Genomic DNA, 16,039 nt, shown 5'->3' with positions numbered 1-16,039 from the left:
CGGGGGCAGCCGAGTTTTGGATCAGCTCAAGTTTACGCAGGGTAGAATGTGGGAGGCCAGCCAGGGGTGCGGCGGAATAGTCCAGTCTGGAGGTAACAAAGGGCGGGGCTGAGGGTTTAAGCAGATGAGCTGAGGCAAGGGGGCGGAGTCGGGCGACGTTCCGGAGGTGGAAATGGGCGATCTTAGCGATGATGCGGCTATGTGGTCGGAAACCCCCAAAAAAAACACAAGAGGCAACTTACTCCTAACATTTTCGGCTGTCCTTCCAGAAACTTCTGTACCAGAAGGGAAGACTTGCCGGATCCGACAGGTTTGGTTGGTCTGTGATCCCTAGGTCCGGGCGCTGGGATTGGCTGGGGCTCTTCCATGGGGACGTTCCCCTGTTCCCCGGATATGAGGGCAGCCCCTTCAGCATCAGAGGGAGTTGACATCACCGTAGCCACGGGCTGAGAGGTATAAATCGTCAGGTGACAAAGTAAATGTGACGTGATGAACATTACTTTCAACGAGCAAGACACAAACTGCTCCCTTCTCACATCGAGACCTTCATTCTCAGAAACACAGGGTTCAAATCCAGTCGCAGACACAGGGCAGGAAATACGTCGACAAACACAGATCCGGATATAGGACTGTCACTTTAAGTCAATTTAGTTCTCTGCCCCACTCCCTCTCCATCCTCGGCCTCATACTCTGTTCCAATGAAGCTCAACGTAAGCTCGAGCAACAGCACCTCATCTTCCGATTGGGTATTTTACAGCCTTCCAGACAACATTGAGATCAACAATTTCAGACGATAACCTCTGTTCCCGTTTCTCTCAGACGGCAGCAGTTGCTGTTGATTCTACTGTTCCAATCTACACCTCTTCTCAACGCATCTTTTGCCCCTTTAATTGTTCCATTACCATCTCCTTCTGCCTTGGCCCATCATCCCGTTTGTCATTTACTCTCTCGTGTCTTCCAGCCTATCACAGACCTTCCCTTCTGTACTCCCCCACCCCTCCCCACTGCCCCTGCTTCTGTACCTGCTGAAATCCTCAGCTATCTGCAACTTTTCCCAGCTCTGACCAAAGGTCATGGACCTGAAACCTGAGCTCGCTTTCTCACTCCACAGACGCTGTCTGACCTGCCGAGCATTTCTAGCATTTACAACATTGGCAGTCCTGTGCTTTTGTTTACATTGAAACATATTTGTTTGAAATTACAAACTTGTATTTTCAAGACTTCTAAACGGTGGCTACAAGACAGGTTTGTAAAATGACCGTGGATTTAGACAATCCAGTCCCCACTGGACACAACACACAGCTTTACTCTGTATCTAACCCCGTGCTGTACCTGCCCTGGGAGTGTTTGATGGGACAGTGCAGAGGGAGCTTTACTCTATATCTAACCCCCTGTACCTGTCCTGGGAGTGTTTGATGGGACGGTGTAGAGGGAGCTTTACTCTGTATCTAACCCCCTGTACCTGTCCTGGGAGTGTTTGATGGGACGGTGTAGAGGGAGCTTTACTCTGTATCTAACCCCCTGTACCTGTCCTGGGAGTGTTTGATGGGACAGTGTAAAGGGAGCTTTACTCTGTATCTAACCCCGTGCTGTACCTGCCCTGGGAGTGTTTGATGGAACAGTGCAGAGGGAGCTTTACTCTGTATCTAACCCCGTGCTGTACCTGCCCTGGGAGTGTTTGATGGAACAGTGCAGAGGGAGCTTTACTCTGTATCTAACCCCGTGCTGTACCTGCCCTGGGAGTGTTTGATGGGACAGTGCAGAGGGAGCTTTACTCTATATCTAACCCCCTGTACCTGTCCTGGGAGTGTTTGATGGGACGGTGTAGAGGGAGCTTTACTCTGTATCTAACCCCCTGTACCTGTCCTGGGAGTGTTTGATGGGACGGTGTAGAGGGAGCTTTACTCTGTATCTAACCCCCTGTACCTGTCCTGGGAGTGTTTGATGGGACAGTGTAAAGGGAGCTTTACTCTGTATCTAACCCCGTGCTGTACCTGCCCTGGGAGTGTTTGATGGAACAGTGCAGAGGGAGCTTTACTCTGTATCTAACCCCGTGCTGTACCTGCCCTGGGAGTGTTTGATGGAACAGTGCAGAGGGAGCTTTACTCTGTATCTAACCCCGTGCTGTACCTGCCCTGGGAGTGTTTGATGGGACAGTGTAGAGGGAGCTTTACTCTGTATCTAACCCCGTGCTGTACCTGCCCTGGGAGTGTTTGATGGGACAGTGTAGAGGGAGCTTTACTCTGTATCTAACCCCCTGTATCTGCCCTGGGAGTGTTTGATGGGACAGTGTAGAGGGAGCTTTACTCTGTATCTAACCCGTGCTGCACCTGCCCTGGGAGTGTTTGATGGGACAGTGTAGAGGGAGCTTTACTCTGTATCTAACCCCGTGCTGTACCTGCCCCGGGAGTGTTTGATGGGACAGTGTAGAGGGAGCTTTACTCTGTATCTAACCCCGTGCTATACCTGTCTTTGGAGTATTTCACGGGACACTGTGCAGGTATCTATTAATCAATGTGATCAATTTAAACAAATGAATGAGAAATAGTCTAACCTGATCCAGTTCTGGGTTCCAGGAGTGAATGACGTCACAGAGATTGATGGACAGGATGATGCATAGCATCATCCCAAATAATGTCAGGAGGTAGAAGGCAGGAACAAAACGAAACAGCGTCCTCTGTGAAGAAAGCAATCGTTACGTCAGCATTGAATGTATATTTCATTACATAGTAACAGGAGGAGGCCCATTCAGAATTTTATATATTTCTATGAGATCCCCTCTCATCCTTCTAAACTCCAGTGAATACAAGCCCAGTTGATCCAGTCTTTCTACATATGTCAGTCCCGCCATCCCGGGAATCAGTCTGGTGAACCTTCGCTGCACTCCGTCAATAGCAAGAACGTCCTTCCTCGGATTAGGAGACCAAAACTGAACACAATATTCCAGGTGTGGCCTCACCAAGGCCCTGTACAACTGTAGCAACACCTCCCTGCCCCTGTACTCAAATCCCCTTGCTATGAAGGCCAACATGACATTTGCTTTCTTAACCGCCTGCTGTACCTGCATGCCAACCTTCAATGACTGATGTACCATGACACCCAGGTCTCGTTGCACCTTCCCTTTTCCTAATCTGGCACCATTCAGATAATAGTCTGTCTCTCTGTTTTTACCACCAAAGTGGATAACCTCACATTTATCCACATTATACTTCATCTGCCATGCATTTGCCCACTCACCTAACCGATCCAAGTCACTCTGCAGCCTCATAGCATCCTCCTCCCAGTCACACTGCCACCCAACTTAGTGTCATCCGCAAATTTGGAGATACTACATTTAATCCCCTCGTCCAAATCATTAATGTACAGTGTAAACAGCTGGGGCCCCAGCACAGAACCTTGCGGTACCCCACTAGTCACTGCCTGCCATTCTGAAAAGTACCCATTTACTCCTACTCCTTGCTTCCTGTCTGACAACCAGTTCTCAATCCATGTCAGTACACTACCCCCAATCCCATGTGCTTTAACTTTGCACATTAATCTCTTGTGTGGGACCTTGTCGAAAGCCTTCTGAAAGTCCAAATACACCACATCAACTGGTTCTCCCTTGTCCACTCTGCTGGAAACATCCTCAAAAAATTCCAGAAGATTTGTCAAGTATGATTTCCCTTTCACAAATCCATGCTGACTTGGACCTATCATGTCACTGCTTTCCAAATGCGCTGCTATTTCATCTTTAATAATTGACTCCTACATTTTCCCCACTACTGAGGTCAGGTTAACCGGTCTATAATTACCCGTTTTCTCTGTCTCTCCCTTTTTAAAAAGTGGACACGGACATAATACTTTTGATTTAGGAAGCCCGAGAGAGAGAGAGAGAGAGTGTATGACCCACTGTGCTGACACCTAAACTTAAGGAAGTACCTTACCTGTTGCATCGCGATGTCAAAACATTTCTTGTCATATTGAGACGAGCTGCAGTGAAATATGCCCATCTTGTAATTGTTCAGATCCACCAGATAGATGATCAGCTGGACCCCGGTTACCATGGCACTGAGGACAGTACAGGCCAGACAGACCTTCAGCTACAAGAGACAGATCGCGGGTGTTAATGGTGTAAACAGCAGGACTCTGTCACAGCTCAATTACAGTCAGTGCGGCTGAAAGTCGGAGAGAGCAGGCAATCGTGTCCCTTCGTGCTGGCCCACAGTTAAAGAATGAAAGACTTGTATTTATATCGTACCTTACATGGTCTCAGGACGTCCCATCGTGCTTCACAGCCAATGAAGTACTTTTGAAACCTAGTCACTGTTGTAATGTAGGAAACTCGACAGGCAATGTTTGCACAGCAAGCTCCCACAGCAATGTGACAATGACCAGTTATCAGTTCTGTTCTGCAGTTTGAGCCATTATTATTGGCCAGGACACTGGGGAGAACTCCCTGCTCGTCTTCGAAATAGACCAATGGGATCTGTTACGTCCATCTGCGAGGGCAGACACGGTTTAGTGTCTCATCTGAAAGACGGCACCTCCGACAATGCAGCACTCCCTCAGTACTGCCACTCCGACAGTGCAGCACTCCCTCAGTACTGCCACTCCGACAGTGCAGCACTCCCTCAGTACTGCCCCTCCGACAGTGCAGCACTCTCTCAGTACTGCCCCTCCGACAGTGCAGCGCTCCCTCAGTACTGCCCCACCGACAGTGCAGCACTCCCTCAGTACTGCCCCTCTGACAGTGCGGCACTTCCTCAGTACTGCCCCTCCGACAGTGCAGCTCTCCCTCAGTACTGCCCCTCCGACAGTCCAGCACTCCCTCAGTACTGCCCCTCCGACAGTACAACACTCCCTCAGTACTGCCCCTCCGACAGTGCAGCTCTCCCTCAGTACTGCCCCTCTGACAGTGCGGCACTCCCTCAGTACTGCCCCTCCGACAGTACAACACTCCCTCAGTACTGCCCCTCCGACAGTGCAGCTCTCCCTCAGTACTACCCCTCTGACAGTGCGGCACTCCCTCAGTACTGCCCCTCCGACAGTGCAGCTCTCCCTCAGTACTGCCCCTCCGACAGTGCAGCACTCCCTCAGTACTGCCCCTCCGACAGTACAACATTCCCTCAGTACTGCCCCTCCGACAGTACAACACTCCCTCAGTACTGCCGCTCCGACAGTGCAGCACTCCCTCAGTACTGCCCCTCCGACAGTGCAGCGCTCCCTCAGTACTGCCCCTCCGACAGTACAACATTCCCTCAGTACCGTACTGGAGTGACAGCCGAGATTGTTGTGCCCAAATCGCTGGAGTGGGACATGGACCCACGAGCTTGTGACTCAGAGCCGAGGGCACTCCCCATTGAGCCACAACACACACTGCTCCCGGTTGAGCTGATGCCCGTTCCACTCGGCAGAAACATCGCAGGTGCCTGCGGTTTCGTGGCCCCATGCGAAAATGATTGTCACCCCAGGATTTGGGATGGAAGGGTACGGGAGGGCCGAGGGGGGGTGTGGGGGGGGGACAGATGTGTCAGAGCTGATTCCGACAGGCAGACAGCAGTCTCAAACTGTGGCAGATCTGGGTCCTAAATGTTTGTACCCGGGACACGGTCAGTCAGTTTCAGTGGTTTGCCAATGTTGATCATCGGAACATGTCTTCGAGACGGACCAACAAAGGGCCAGTGGACTGATCCCCGGGAGGAGAGACGGAGTGGATTGGGCTCATACTCTCTGGAGGTTAGAGGTATGAGAGGTGATCTCATTGAAACATATAAGGTTCTGAGGGGGATTGAGGGGGTAGACGCTGAGAGGATGATTCCCCGGAGCTGGAGACCCCAGGACCAGGGCTCACAGTCTCAGGATAAGGGCTCGGCCATTTCGGACAGAGAGAGGAGGAATTTCTTCGCTCATGGGGTGGTGAATCTTTGGAGTTCTCTGCCCCAGAGGGCAGTGGAGGCTCAGTGGTTGAGTATATTCAAGGCTGAGGTGGATAGATTTTGGGACTCTCGGGGAATCGAGGGATGTGGAGAAGCTGGAGGTGAGGTGAATGATCAGCCGTGACCTTATTGAATGGCGGAGCAGGCTCGAAGGGCCCAATGGCCCACTCCTGCTCCTCTTTCTTCTGCTCTTCAAGGGGGAGTCGCTCCGTCGGGAGCCCCCTGTGTAAATGATTGTGGATCGGGAATGCCGAGACTGTGGAACGTTCAGACACTGGCGCGGCCCAAATGACCACATGTCACCGACACCAAACCTGCCACGTGAGCCAGCCGGCAAAGCTCACCGCGGCAACACAGTAACAGTTACTGGCTCTACTCACCAGCACTCTGCGCGGGTTCTTTTCACTCACAATCGCGAGGGAGCCGGAAATACTCAGCTGTGAACAAGAATGAGCCGTTAACACAGCGACTGGACACAAAGGGCCTTGAGACGGTGAAGATTAGTGTTCCCAGTGACCAATGCACAGGCAGACTTTTCACACATTGCCCTGAGTAACAGATACGTTCAGTTTCTCCCCCTCGCCCACCAGCCTGAAGGTGCTGTATCCGGCTGGAAAGCGAGTCCGTGAGATTGGTTTTTAAATCCATTCCCGGGATGTGGGGGGGCGCTGGCAAGGCCCAGCGTTTATTGGCCATCCCTCGTTGCCCTGGAGACGGTGGCGGTGAGCTGCGTATAACCGAGCGGCTCGCTGGGCCGTTTCAGAGGGCAGTTCAGAGTCAACCACACTGCTGTGGGTCTGGAGTCACGTATAGGCCCAGACCGGGTAAGGACGGTAGATTTCCTTCCCCAAAGGACGTGAGTGAACCAGATGAGTTTTTAACCACAATCCGATCGTGTCATGCTCACCATTACTGATACTGGCGGTTTATTCCAAATTCATTCACGCCACTGAATTTAAATTCCCCAGCTGCCGGGGCGGGATTTGAAATCATGTCTCCGGATCAGCTGGCACGGACACGATGGGCCGAAATGGCCTCCTTCCGTGTTATAAATTTCAATAACATAACCACTATGCTCCCGTTGTGAGAGTCTGTGTGTGTATGTGAGAGTGAGTGAGTGAGTGAGTATGTGTGTGTGTGTGTGTGTGTGTGGGTGTGTATCAGTGTGTGAGTGTGTATCAGTGTGTGAGTGTGTGGGTGTGTATCAGTGTGTGTGTGTGTGAGTGAATGTGTGTGCATGTGTTTGAGAGTGAGAAAGTGAGTGAGTGTGAGTGTGTGAGAGTCAGCGAGTGTCAGTGTGTGAAAGTGTGTGAGTGTGTGTGAGTGTGTGTCAGTGGGTGTGTGTGTGTGTCAGTGTGTGTGTGTGTGAGTGTGTGTGTCAGTGGGTGTGTGTGTGAGTGTGTGTGTGTGTATGTGTGTGTGTGTGTGTGTGTCAGTGTGTGTGTGTGTCAGTGTGTGTGTGTGTGTGTATGTGTGTGTCAGTGTGCGCATGTGTGTGTGCGTGTGTGTGTGTCAGTATGCATGTGTGTGGGTGTCAGTGTGTGTGTGTGTGTGTGTGTCAGTGTGTGTATCAGTGTGTGTGTGTGTCAGTGTGAGTGTCAGTGTGTGTGTGTGTGCGTGTGTTTTTGAGTGATTGAGTGTGGGAGTGTGTGCGAATGAGTGTGAGTGTGAGAGTGAAAGGGAGTGTGTGTGGGAGTGAGTAAATGTGTGTGAGAGTGTGGGAGTGAGTAATTGTGTGTGTTTATACACGGTTGCATGATGGGCATCTGATATGAACAAGATCAGACCCAGCTGTGATGCCCCCCATGGTCAAACAGTCTGCACTGTGCGCACGGTCCAGATTCAGACACAAAGTAAACCCCACCCAGCCGAGATGTCACCTGTGATTTCTCCAGTCCGGGCCACCAGGAAATTGCAGATAAAAGATCAACGATTTATTTAAAAAAGGTAAACAAAACAGTACTCACCAATACAGCAGCGTAAAGGGGAGCCCCAGTCCCAGTCACCACTGGGGTCAGTGATTTGACGAGCGGAACCGCAGTTACACCCAGAATTATTCCCAACATTATCAGAGCAACCTGGAAGTGAAGGAGTAATCAGGAATAGCCCAGACAGGTATGATCTGCACAGGGTCCCGTTAACAGAGGAACAGGAGGTGGCCCATTCAGCCCCTCGAGCCTGTTACACAGGAACAGGAGGAGGCCCATTTAGCCCCTCGAGTCTGTTACACAGGAATAGGAGGAGGCCCATTCAGCCCCTCGAGCCTGTTACACAGGAACAGGAGGAGGCCCATTAATCCCCTCGAGCCTGTTACACAGGAACAGCAGGAGTCCCATTCAGCCCCTTGTCCCTGTTTCACCATACAATTAGATCATGGCAGATCTGAACATTAACTCCATTAACCCGCCTTGGTTCTGAAAGCCTTAATCCCCTTGCCGAACAATCCCAGCCTTGTAAGCACCATTTGACCCCCAGTCTCAGCAGCTGATTGGGGGAGAGAGTTCCCGATTCCCACTGCCCTTTGTGTGAAGAAGTGTTTCCTGACATCACCCCTGAACGTCCTGGCTCAAATTGTAAAGTCATGTCCACATGTTCCGAACACCACTCCCACCGACCCTGTGAAATATTCCCTCTCCACCGACCCGAGCAGTTCCTTAAATCATCTTAAACACCTCGGTTAGATGGTGAGGGCATTTGTTATATCCAAGCAGGCATACAAGGCCTTGGTTTAATGACCCATCTGAAAGCAGCACTCCCTCAGTACTGCCCCTCTGACAGTGCAGCACTCCCTCAGTACTGCCCCTCCGACAGTGCAGCACTCCCTCAGTACTGCCCCTCTGACAGTGCAGCACTCCCTCAGTACTGCCCCTCCGACAGTGCAGCACTCCCTCAGTACTGCCCCTCCGACAGTGCAGCACTCCCTCAGTACTGCCCCTCCGACAGTGCAGCACTCCCTCAGCACTGCCCCTCCGACAGTACGGCACTGCCTCAGTACTGCCCCTCCGACAGTGCAGCACTCCCTCAGTACTGCCCCTCCGACAGTGCAGCACTCCCTCAGTACTGCCCCTCCGACAGAGCAGCACTCCCTCAGTACTGACCCTCCAACAGTGCAGCACTCCCTCAGTACTGCCCCTCCGACAGTGCAGCACTCCCTCAGTACTGTCCCTCCGACAGTGCGGTGGTCTGCAGTGCAGAGAAAGAGACACACACACACAGACAGAGAGACAGGAAGTGAGAGAGAGGGAGTGAGCAAGAGAGAGAGACAGAAAAAGTGAGAGAGAGAGATAGAGAGAGAGAGAGAGAGAGGGAGTGAGCGAGAGACAGAGGGATAGAGAGACAGGGAGGGAGCAATAGAGAGACAGAGAGAGAGAGACAGATAGAGCGAGAAAGAGATAGAGAGAGAGAGACAGAGAGTGAGCAAGGAAGAGACAGAGAGAGAGAGAGAAAATGAGAGAGAGAGACAGTGAGTGAGCGAGAGAGACAGAGAGACAGTGAGTGAGCGAGAGAGAAATAAAGAGAGAGAGAGAGATAGAGAGAGTGGGCGAGACAGAGTGAGAGAGAGACAGGGAGTGAGCGAGAAAGAGACAGAGAGAGAGACACAGAGAGAGAGAGAGTGAGAGGGAGACAGAGAGAGAGGCAGGGAGCGAGCGAGAGAGAGGGATAGAGAGACGGAGAGAGACAGGAAGTGAGCAAGAGAGAAAGAGAGAGAGAGAGAGAGAGAGGGAGTGAGTGAGAGAGAGAGAGACAGGGAGTGAGCGAGAGAACGACAGAGAGAAAAAAAGAGACAGGGAGTGAGCGAGAAAGAGAGCGAGAGAGAGAGAGAGAGAGAGACAGGGAGCAAGGCAGAGAGAGAAGGAGAGGGGGACAGAGAGGGGGACAGAGAGGGAGAGAGAGAGATGGAGAGGGTGAGAGACAGGGAGTGGGTGAGAGACAGAGAGAGAGAGAGAGAGAGACAGGGAGTGAGCGAGAGAGAGCGAGCGAGAAAGTGAGCGATGAAGAGACAGGGAGTGAGCGAGAGAGCGCGAGAGAGTGAGTGAGAGAGAGAGAGAGACAGGGAGCGAGGCAGAGAGAGAGAGAGAGAGAGGGAGAGGGGGACAGAGAGGGAGACAGAGAGAGAGAGAGAGAGAATGAGCGTGAGAGTGAGTGAGAGACTGAGCGAGAGAGTGAGTGAGAGAGAGACAGAGAGTGAGCGAGAGAGCGCGAGAGAGTGAGTGAGAGAGTGAGCGAGAGAGAGAGACATAGAGAGAGACAGGGAGTGAGCGAAAGAGCGACAGGGGGAGAGAGAGAGAGAGAGAGACAGGGAGTGAGCGAGAGACAGAGAGTGAGCGAGAGAGAGCGAGAGAGAGACAGAGAGTGAGCAAGAGAGGCAGAGAGAGAGAGAGCGAGAGAGAGAGAGAGAGAGAGACAGACAGAGAGTGAGCAAGAGAGGCAGAGAGAGAGAGAGTGACAGAGAGAGAGAATATAACTCTCAGCACCAACAGCAGAGTTTTGGACCAGGAACTCCCAGATGTCAGTGGGGATGTCGCACTTTATCAGGGAACCAGGAGAGATAAAGGTGAATCGTACGCCCAGTGCTTTCGGCTCGCTGCTCCTGAACGTCTGCAGAGCGTCTGGGATCTTGCTGTGCGCTGCGGTGGGGACAGTCGGTGTTGGTGCAGGTTGGGAGGTCCTGCCCCCTCCTGTGGGTGTCCGCGGTGTTGCCATCATGACTTCCTGCTGGGGGTAAAACACAGGGTCACCGGTTGGAGAATGCTGTGCCTGATCTCATCACTGGCCCATCATTTCTTCACTTAAACCCATCACCGTGGGCGGGCTGGAAAACCCGGCTGTGGATTGGCTAGTGCCTGTCCACCAATCTCCTCCATCCCCATAACCCAGCGTCCCATTTAATGGCCTTTTACACTCCAGGTGCTGCTTTTATAAGAGAAAGAAAAGATCTCCTATTTATATAGCAATGTTCACCACCTCAGGACATCCCAAAGTGTGTCACAACCAGGGAAGTACTTTTAAAGTCACTGTTGTAATATAGGAACACATGGTGGATCAATTTGTGCACAGCAAGCTCCCACAAACAGCAAAGTGATCAATGACCGGGTAATGTTAGTCGCAGTCTTTATAATTACACAGAGGTAATGCAGTGTTCCGGTATTAATATTAACATTACTGTTCCCTCGAAATTATAGGATCACAGGAACAGGAGGAGGACCATTCAGCCCCTCGAGCCTGTTACACAGGAACAGGAGGAGATCCATTCAGCCCCTCGAGCCTGTTACACAGGAACAGGAGGAGGACCATTCAGCCTCTCGAGCCTGTTACACAGGAACAGGAGGAGGCCCATTCAGCCCCTCGAGCCTGTTACACAGGAACAGGAGGAGGACCATTCAGCCCCTCGAGCCTGTTACACAGGAACAGGAGGAGGCCCATTCAGTCCCTCGAGCATGTTATACAGGAACAGGAGGAGGCCCATTCAGTCTCTCGAGCCTGTTACATAGGAACAGGAGGAGGCCCATTCAGCCCCTCGAGGCTGTTACATAGGAACAGGAGGAGGCCCATTCAGCCTCTCGAGCCTGTTACATAGGAACAGGAGGAGGCCCATTCAGCCCCTCGAGCCTGTTACATAAGAACAGGAGGAGGCCCATTCAGCCTCTCGAGCCTGTTACACAGGAACAGGAGGAGATCCATTCAGCCCCTCGAGCCTGTTACACAGGAACAGGAGGAGGACCATTCAGCCTCTCGAGCCTGTTACACAGGAACAGGAGGAGGCCCATTCAGCCCCTCGAGCCTGTTACACAGGAACAGGAGGAGGACCATTCAGCCCCTCGAGCCTGTTACACAGGAACAGGAGGAGGCCCATTCAGTCCCTCGAGCATGTTATACAGGAACAGGAGGAGGCCCATTCAGTCTCTCGAGCCTGTTACATAGGAACAGGAGGAGGCCCATTCAGCCCCTCGAGCCTGTTACATAGGAACAGGAGGAGGCCCATTCAGCCTCTCGAGCCTGTTACATAGGAACAGGAGGAGGCCCATTCAGCCCCTCGAGCCTGTTACATAAGAACAGGAGGAGGCCCATTCAGCCTCTCGAGCCTGTTACATAGGAACAGGAGGAGGCCCATTCAGCCCCTCGAGCCTGTTACACAGGAACAGGAGGAGATCCATTCAGCCCCTCGAGCCTGTTACACAGGAACAGGAGGAGATCCATTCAGCCGCTCGAGCCTGTTACATAGGAACAGGAGGAGATCCATTCAGCCCCTCGAGCCTGTTACACAGGAACAAGAGGAGGCCCATTCAGCCCCTCGAGCCTGTTACATAGGAACAGGAGGAGGCCCATTCAGCCCCTCGAGCCTGTTACACAGGAACAGGAAAAGGCCCATTCAGCCCCTCGAGCCTGTTACACAGGAACAGGAGGAGGCCCATTCAGACCCTCGAGTCTGTTACACAGGAACAGGAGGAGACCCATTCAGTCCCTCGAGTCTGTTACACAGGAACAGGAGGAGGCCCATTCAGCCCCTAGAGCCTGTTACACAGGAACAGGAGGAGGCCCATTCAGCCCCTCGAGCCTCATGGCTCTTAATTTAAACCACCCCCGGGCAGCCTTGCTCTAATTTTAAGGTTATTCACCCTTTTTCTGGATTCCCTCCGCCACACACAAAGGGAGGGAAGGGGAGGGGGGGCGAGAGAGAGAGGGAGGGGGAGGGGAGAGAGGAGAGGGAGGGGGAGTGAGGAGAGGGAGGGGGAGGGAGGAGAGGGAGGGGGAGGGAGAGGGAGGGGGAGGGAGAGGGAGGAGAGGGAGGGGGGAGAGGGAGGGGGAGGGAGGAGAGGGAGGGGGAGGGGAGAGAGGAGAGGGAGGGGGAGCGAGGAGAGGGAGGGGGAGGGAGGAGAGGGAGGGGGAGGGAGGAGAGGGAGGGGGAGGGAGAGGGAGGAGAGGGAGGGGGTGGGAGAGGGAGGAGAGGGAGGGGGGAGAGGGAGGGGAGGGAGGAGAGGGAGGGGGAGGGAGGAGAGGAGAGGAGAGGGAGGGAGGAGAGCGAGAGAGATGGGGGGAACATAAGAACATAAGGAATAGGAGCAGGAGTCGGCCATTCGGCCCCTCGAGCCTGCTCCACCATTCAATAAGATCATGGCTGATCTGACTCACGGACTCAGCTCCACTTCCCCGCCCGCTCCCCATAACCCTTCACTCCCTTATCGCTCAAAAATCTGTCTATCTCCACCTTAAATATATTCAATGACCCAGCCTCCACAGCTCTCTGGGGCAGAGAATTCCACAGATTTACAACCCTCTGAGAGAAGAAATTCCTCCTCATTTTAAATGGGCGGCCCCTTATTCTGAAACTATGTCCCCTCGTTTTAGTTTCCCCTGTGAGTGGAAACATCCTTTCTGCATCCACCTTGTCGAGCCCCCTCGTTATCTTATAAGTTTCAATAAGATTGTCATGTATCTTACATTATTATATATAACTGTATCCTAACATGCTATACATGACTGTAATAAGATATGACCTGTAACCACCAGCATACCTTACCACCGGGGGTGCACTTGCAAGAGACAGGTATATAAGGACAGGTCTCAGGCAAGTGCAGCATTCCAGAGCTGTGAAATAAAAGATGCAGGTCCAGAGTGACCTTGACTTCACTCCATGCCTCGTGTGAATCTGTACTGAGGGGACAGGACTTTACAAAGGTCACCTCTCATTCCTCTGAACTCCAATGTGTAGAGGCCCAACCTACTCAACCTTTCTTCATAAGTCAACCCCTCATCTCCGGAATCAACCGAGTGAACCTTCTCTGAACTGCCCCCAATGCAAGTATATCCCTCCTTAAATACGGAGACCAAAACTGTACGCAGTACTCCAGGTGTGACCTCACCAATACCCTGTACAGGTGTAGCAGGACTTCTCTGCTTTTATACTCTATCCCCCATGTAATAAAGGCCAACATTGCATTTGCCTTCCTGATCACTTGCTGTACCTGCACACTAACTTTTTGTGCTCCCCTCCCTACTGAAACAATTTTCAGGTTCCCATCCCCCTGCCAAGCTAGTTTAAACCCTCCCCAACAGCACTAGCAAACCCCCCCCCCCCCGCGAGGATATTGGTCCCGGCTCTGTTGAGGTGTAACCCGTCCGGTTTGTACAGGTCCCACTTTCCCCCAGAAGTGGTCCCAATGTCCCAGGAAACTAAAGCCCCCCCTTCCTGCACCATCTCTCCAGCCACGTCGCCATCTGCTCTATCCTCCTGTTTCTGTACTCGCTAGCCCGAGGTACCGGGAGTAATCCGGAGATTACAACCTCTGAGGTCCTGCTTTCTAATCTCTCTCCTAGCTCCCTAAACTCTGCCTGCAGGACCTCATCCCTCTGTCTACCCATGTCATTGGTCCCGATATGGACCATGACCTCCGGCTGTTCACCCTCCCCCCAGAATACCCTGGAGCCGCTAGGTGACCTCCTGGAGCTGGTACCTGGGAGGCAACATCCCATCCTGGAGTCACGTCTGCGGCCGCAGAAACACCAGTCTGCTCCCCTGACTATTGTATCCCCTACCACTATAGCTCTTCCATTCTTCTTCCTCCCCCCTGTGCAGCTGAGCCACCCGTGGTGCCGTGGACTTGGCTTTGGCTGCACTCCCCAGAGCCACCATCGCCCTCACTGGTACTCAGAACAGAGTACCGGTTGGAGAGCGAGATGGACTCGGGACTCCTGCACTACCTGCCTGGTCCTCCTCTTCTGTCCGGTGGTCACCCACTCCCTCTCTGCCTGCACACCCTAAAGCTGCGGGGTGAGCACCTCTAGAAACGTGCTATCCACAAGCTCTCAGTCTCACGGACACACCGCAGTGATTCCAGACGCTGCTCAAGCTCCAAAACACACAGCTCGACTTGGTGCAGCTGAAGACATCTCCTGCACATGTGGTCATCCCGACTGCACAAAGCATCCAGGATTTGCCACATGCCACAGGATGCACAATACATGGGACTGGGCTATCCTGCCATCCCCCTAGTTACACTCGGAACTATCAGCAAAATAAACTGTAAACCTGAGCAAAACACACCCAACAACTACTCAGCAATCGGCTGCTTTAATTGAGCTTTATTTAAAGACTAAGAACTCACTGAACAGAGAACAACACTCGCCGATCAACGACTCCCCAACTCTGACGTCCCTTTGGGTGTTGCCCGTGGAATCTCTGCCTCAGCTCCCTCGCAGGTCCGCTGCCTCTGTGAAATATTTCACAACTATTTTTAAATCAACCTTCCCCTCTTCTCCGAGCTCCCACTCTTTCCAAACTCCCGAATAAAGCACTCGGTTTAACTCCACTCCGTTTTAAGAACTCTCTGTGCAGGGGAGAGGGGGTGAGGGGGGGAGGGGGAGGGAGGGAGGGGGAGAGAGAGGAGGGAGGGGGGGAGGGAGAGAGGAGTGAGGGGGAAGGGGGAAGAGAGAGGAGGGAGAGGGGAGGAGAGGAGGGGAGGGGGAGAGAGAGGAGGGGAGGGGGGAGAGAGAGGAGGGAGGGGGGAGAGAGAGAGGGAGGAGGAGAGAGAGGAGGGAGGGGGGAGAGAGAGGAGGGAGGGGGGAGAGAGAGGAGGGAGGGGGGAGAGAGAGGAGGGAGGGGGGAGAGAGAGGAGGGAGGGAGGGGGGAGAGAGAGGAGGGAGGGGGGAGAGAGAGGAGGGAGGGGGACAGAGGGGGGAGGGAGAGAGAGGGGGAGAGAGAGAGGGGAGGAGGAAGGGGGGAGAGAGAGAGGGGAGGAGGGAGGGGGAGAGAGAGAGGGGGAGGGGGAGAGAGGGGGAGAGAGGGAGGGAGAGGGGGAGAGAGGAGGGAGAGGGGGGGAGAGGGAGGGGGAGAGAGAGGGGAGGGGGGAGAGAGAGGGGAGGGGGGAGGGGGAGGGAGAGGAGGGGGAGCGAGAGAGGAGGGGAGGGAGAGAGGAGGGGGAGAGGAGAGGGGAGGGGGAGAGAGTGGGGGAGGGGAGAGAGAGGGGGAGGGGGGAGAGGGGGAGAGAGGGAGAGGAGGGAGGGAGGACAGGGGGAGAAGGGTGGGAAGAGGAGGGGAAGGGGGAAGAGGGAGGGGGAAGGAGGGGAGGGGGAGGGGAGGGGGAGGGGGAGGGGAGGGGAGAGGGAGGGGAAGGGGAGGGAGG

The 16,039-nt window shown here is 53.5% G+C and overlaps 1 protein-coding gene across 1 annotated transcript in view; it reads right to left on the bottom strand.

Annotated features, from left to right (window-relative positions):
• Window positions 1–15,080, bottom strand: part of LOC139274028 (uncharacterized) — a 37,182-nt gene extending 22,102 nt beyond the window's left edge. The window contains exons 1-7 of the mRNA XM_070891080.1: window positions 15,023–15,080; window positions 10,485–10,631; window positions 7,886–7,996; window positions 6,299–6,355; window positions 3,927–4,082; window positions 2,555–2,677; window positions 243–446 (exon numbers count right to left, since the gene is read on the bottom strand). Of these exons, the coding sequence (XP_070747181.1) occupies window positions 243–446; window positions 2,555–2,677; window positions 3,927–4,082; window positions 6,299–6,355; window positions 7,886–7,996; window positions 10,485–10,625 (792 nt within the window). The 5' untranslated portion in view covers window positions 10,626–10,631; window positions 15,023–15,080. The remainder of the gene's footprint in view (window positions 1–242; window positions 447–2,554; window positions 2,678–3,926; window positions 4,083–6,298; window positions 6,356–7,885; window positions 7,997–10,484; window positions 10,632–15,022) is intronic.
• Between the last annotated feature and the right edge of the window lie 959 nt (window positions 15,081–16,039).

The sequence above is a fragment of the Pristiophorus japonicus genome, chromosome 9, assembly GCF_044704955.1.
Source record: "Pristiophorus japonicus isolate sPriJap1 chromosome 9, sPriJap1.hap1, whole genome shotgun sequence".
Taxonomy (NCBI): Eukaryota; Metazoa; Chordata; class Chondrichthyes; family Pristiophoridae; genus Pristiophorus; species Pristiophorus japonicus.
The sequence above is the reverse complement of the archived record's forward strand: the minus strand, read 5'-3'. Positions and strand labels throughout refer to the sequence as shown.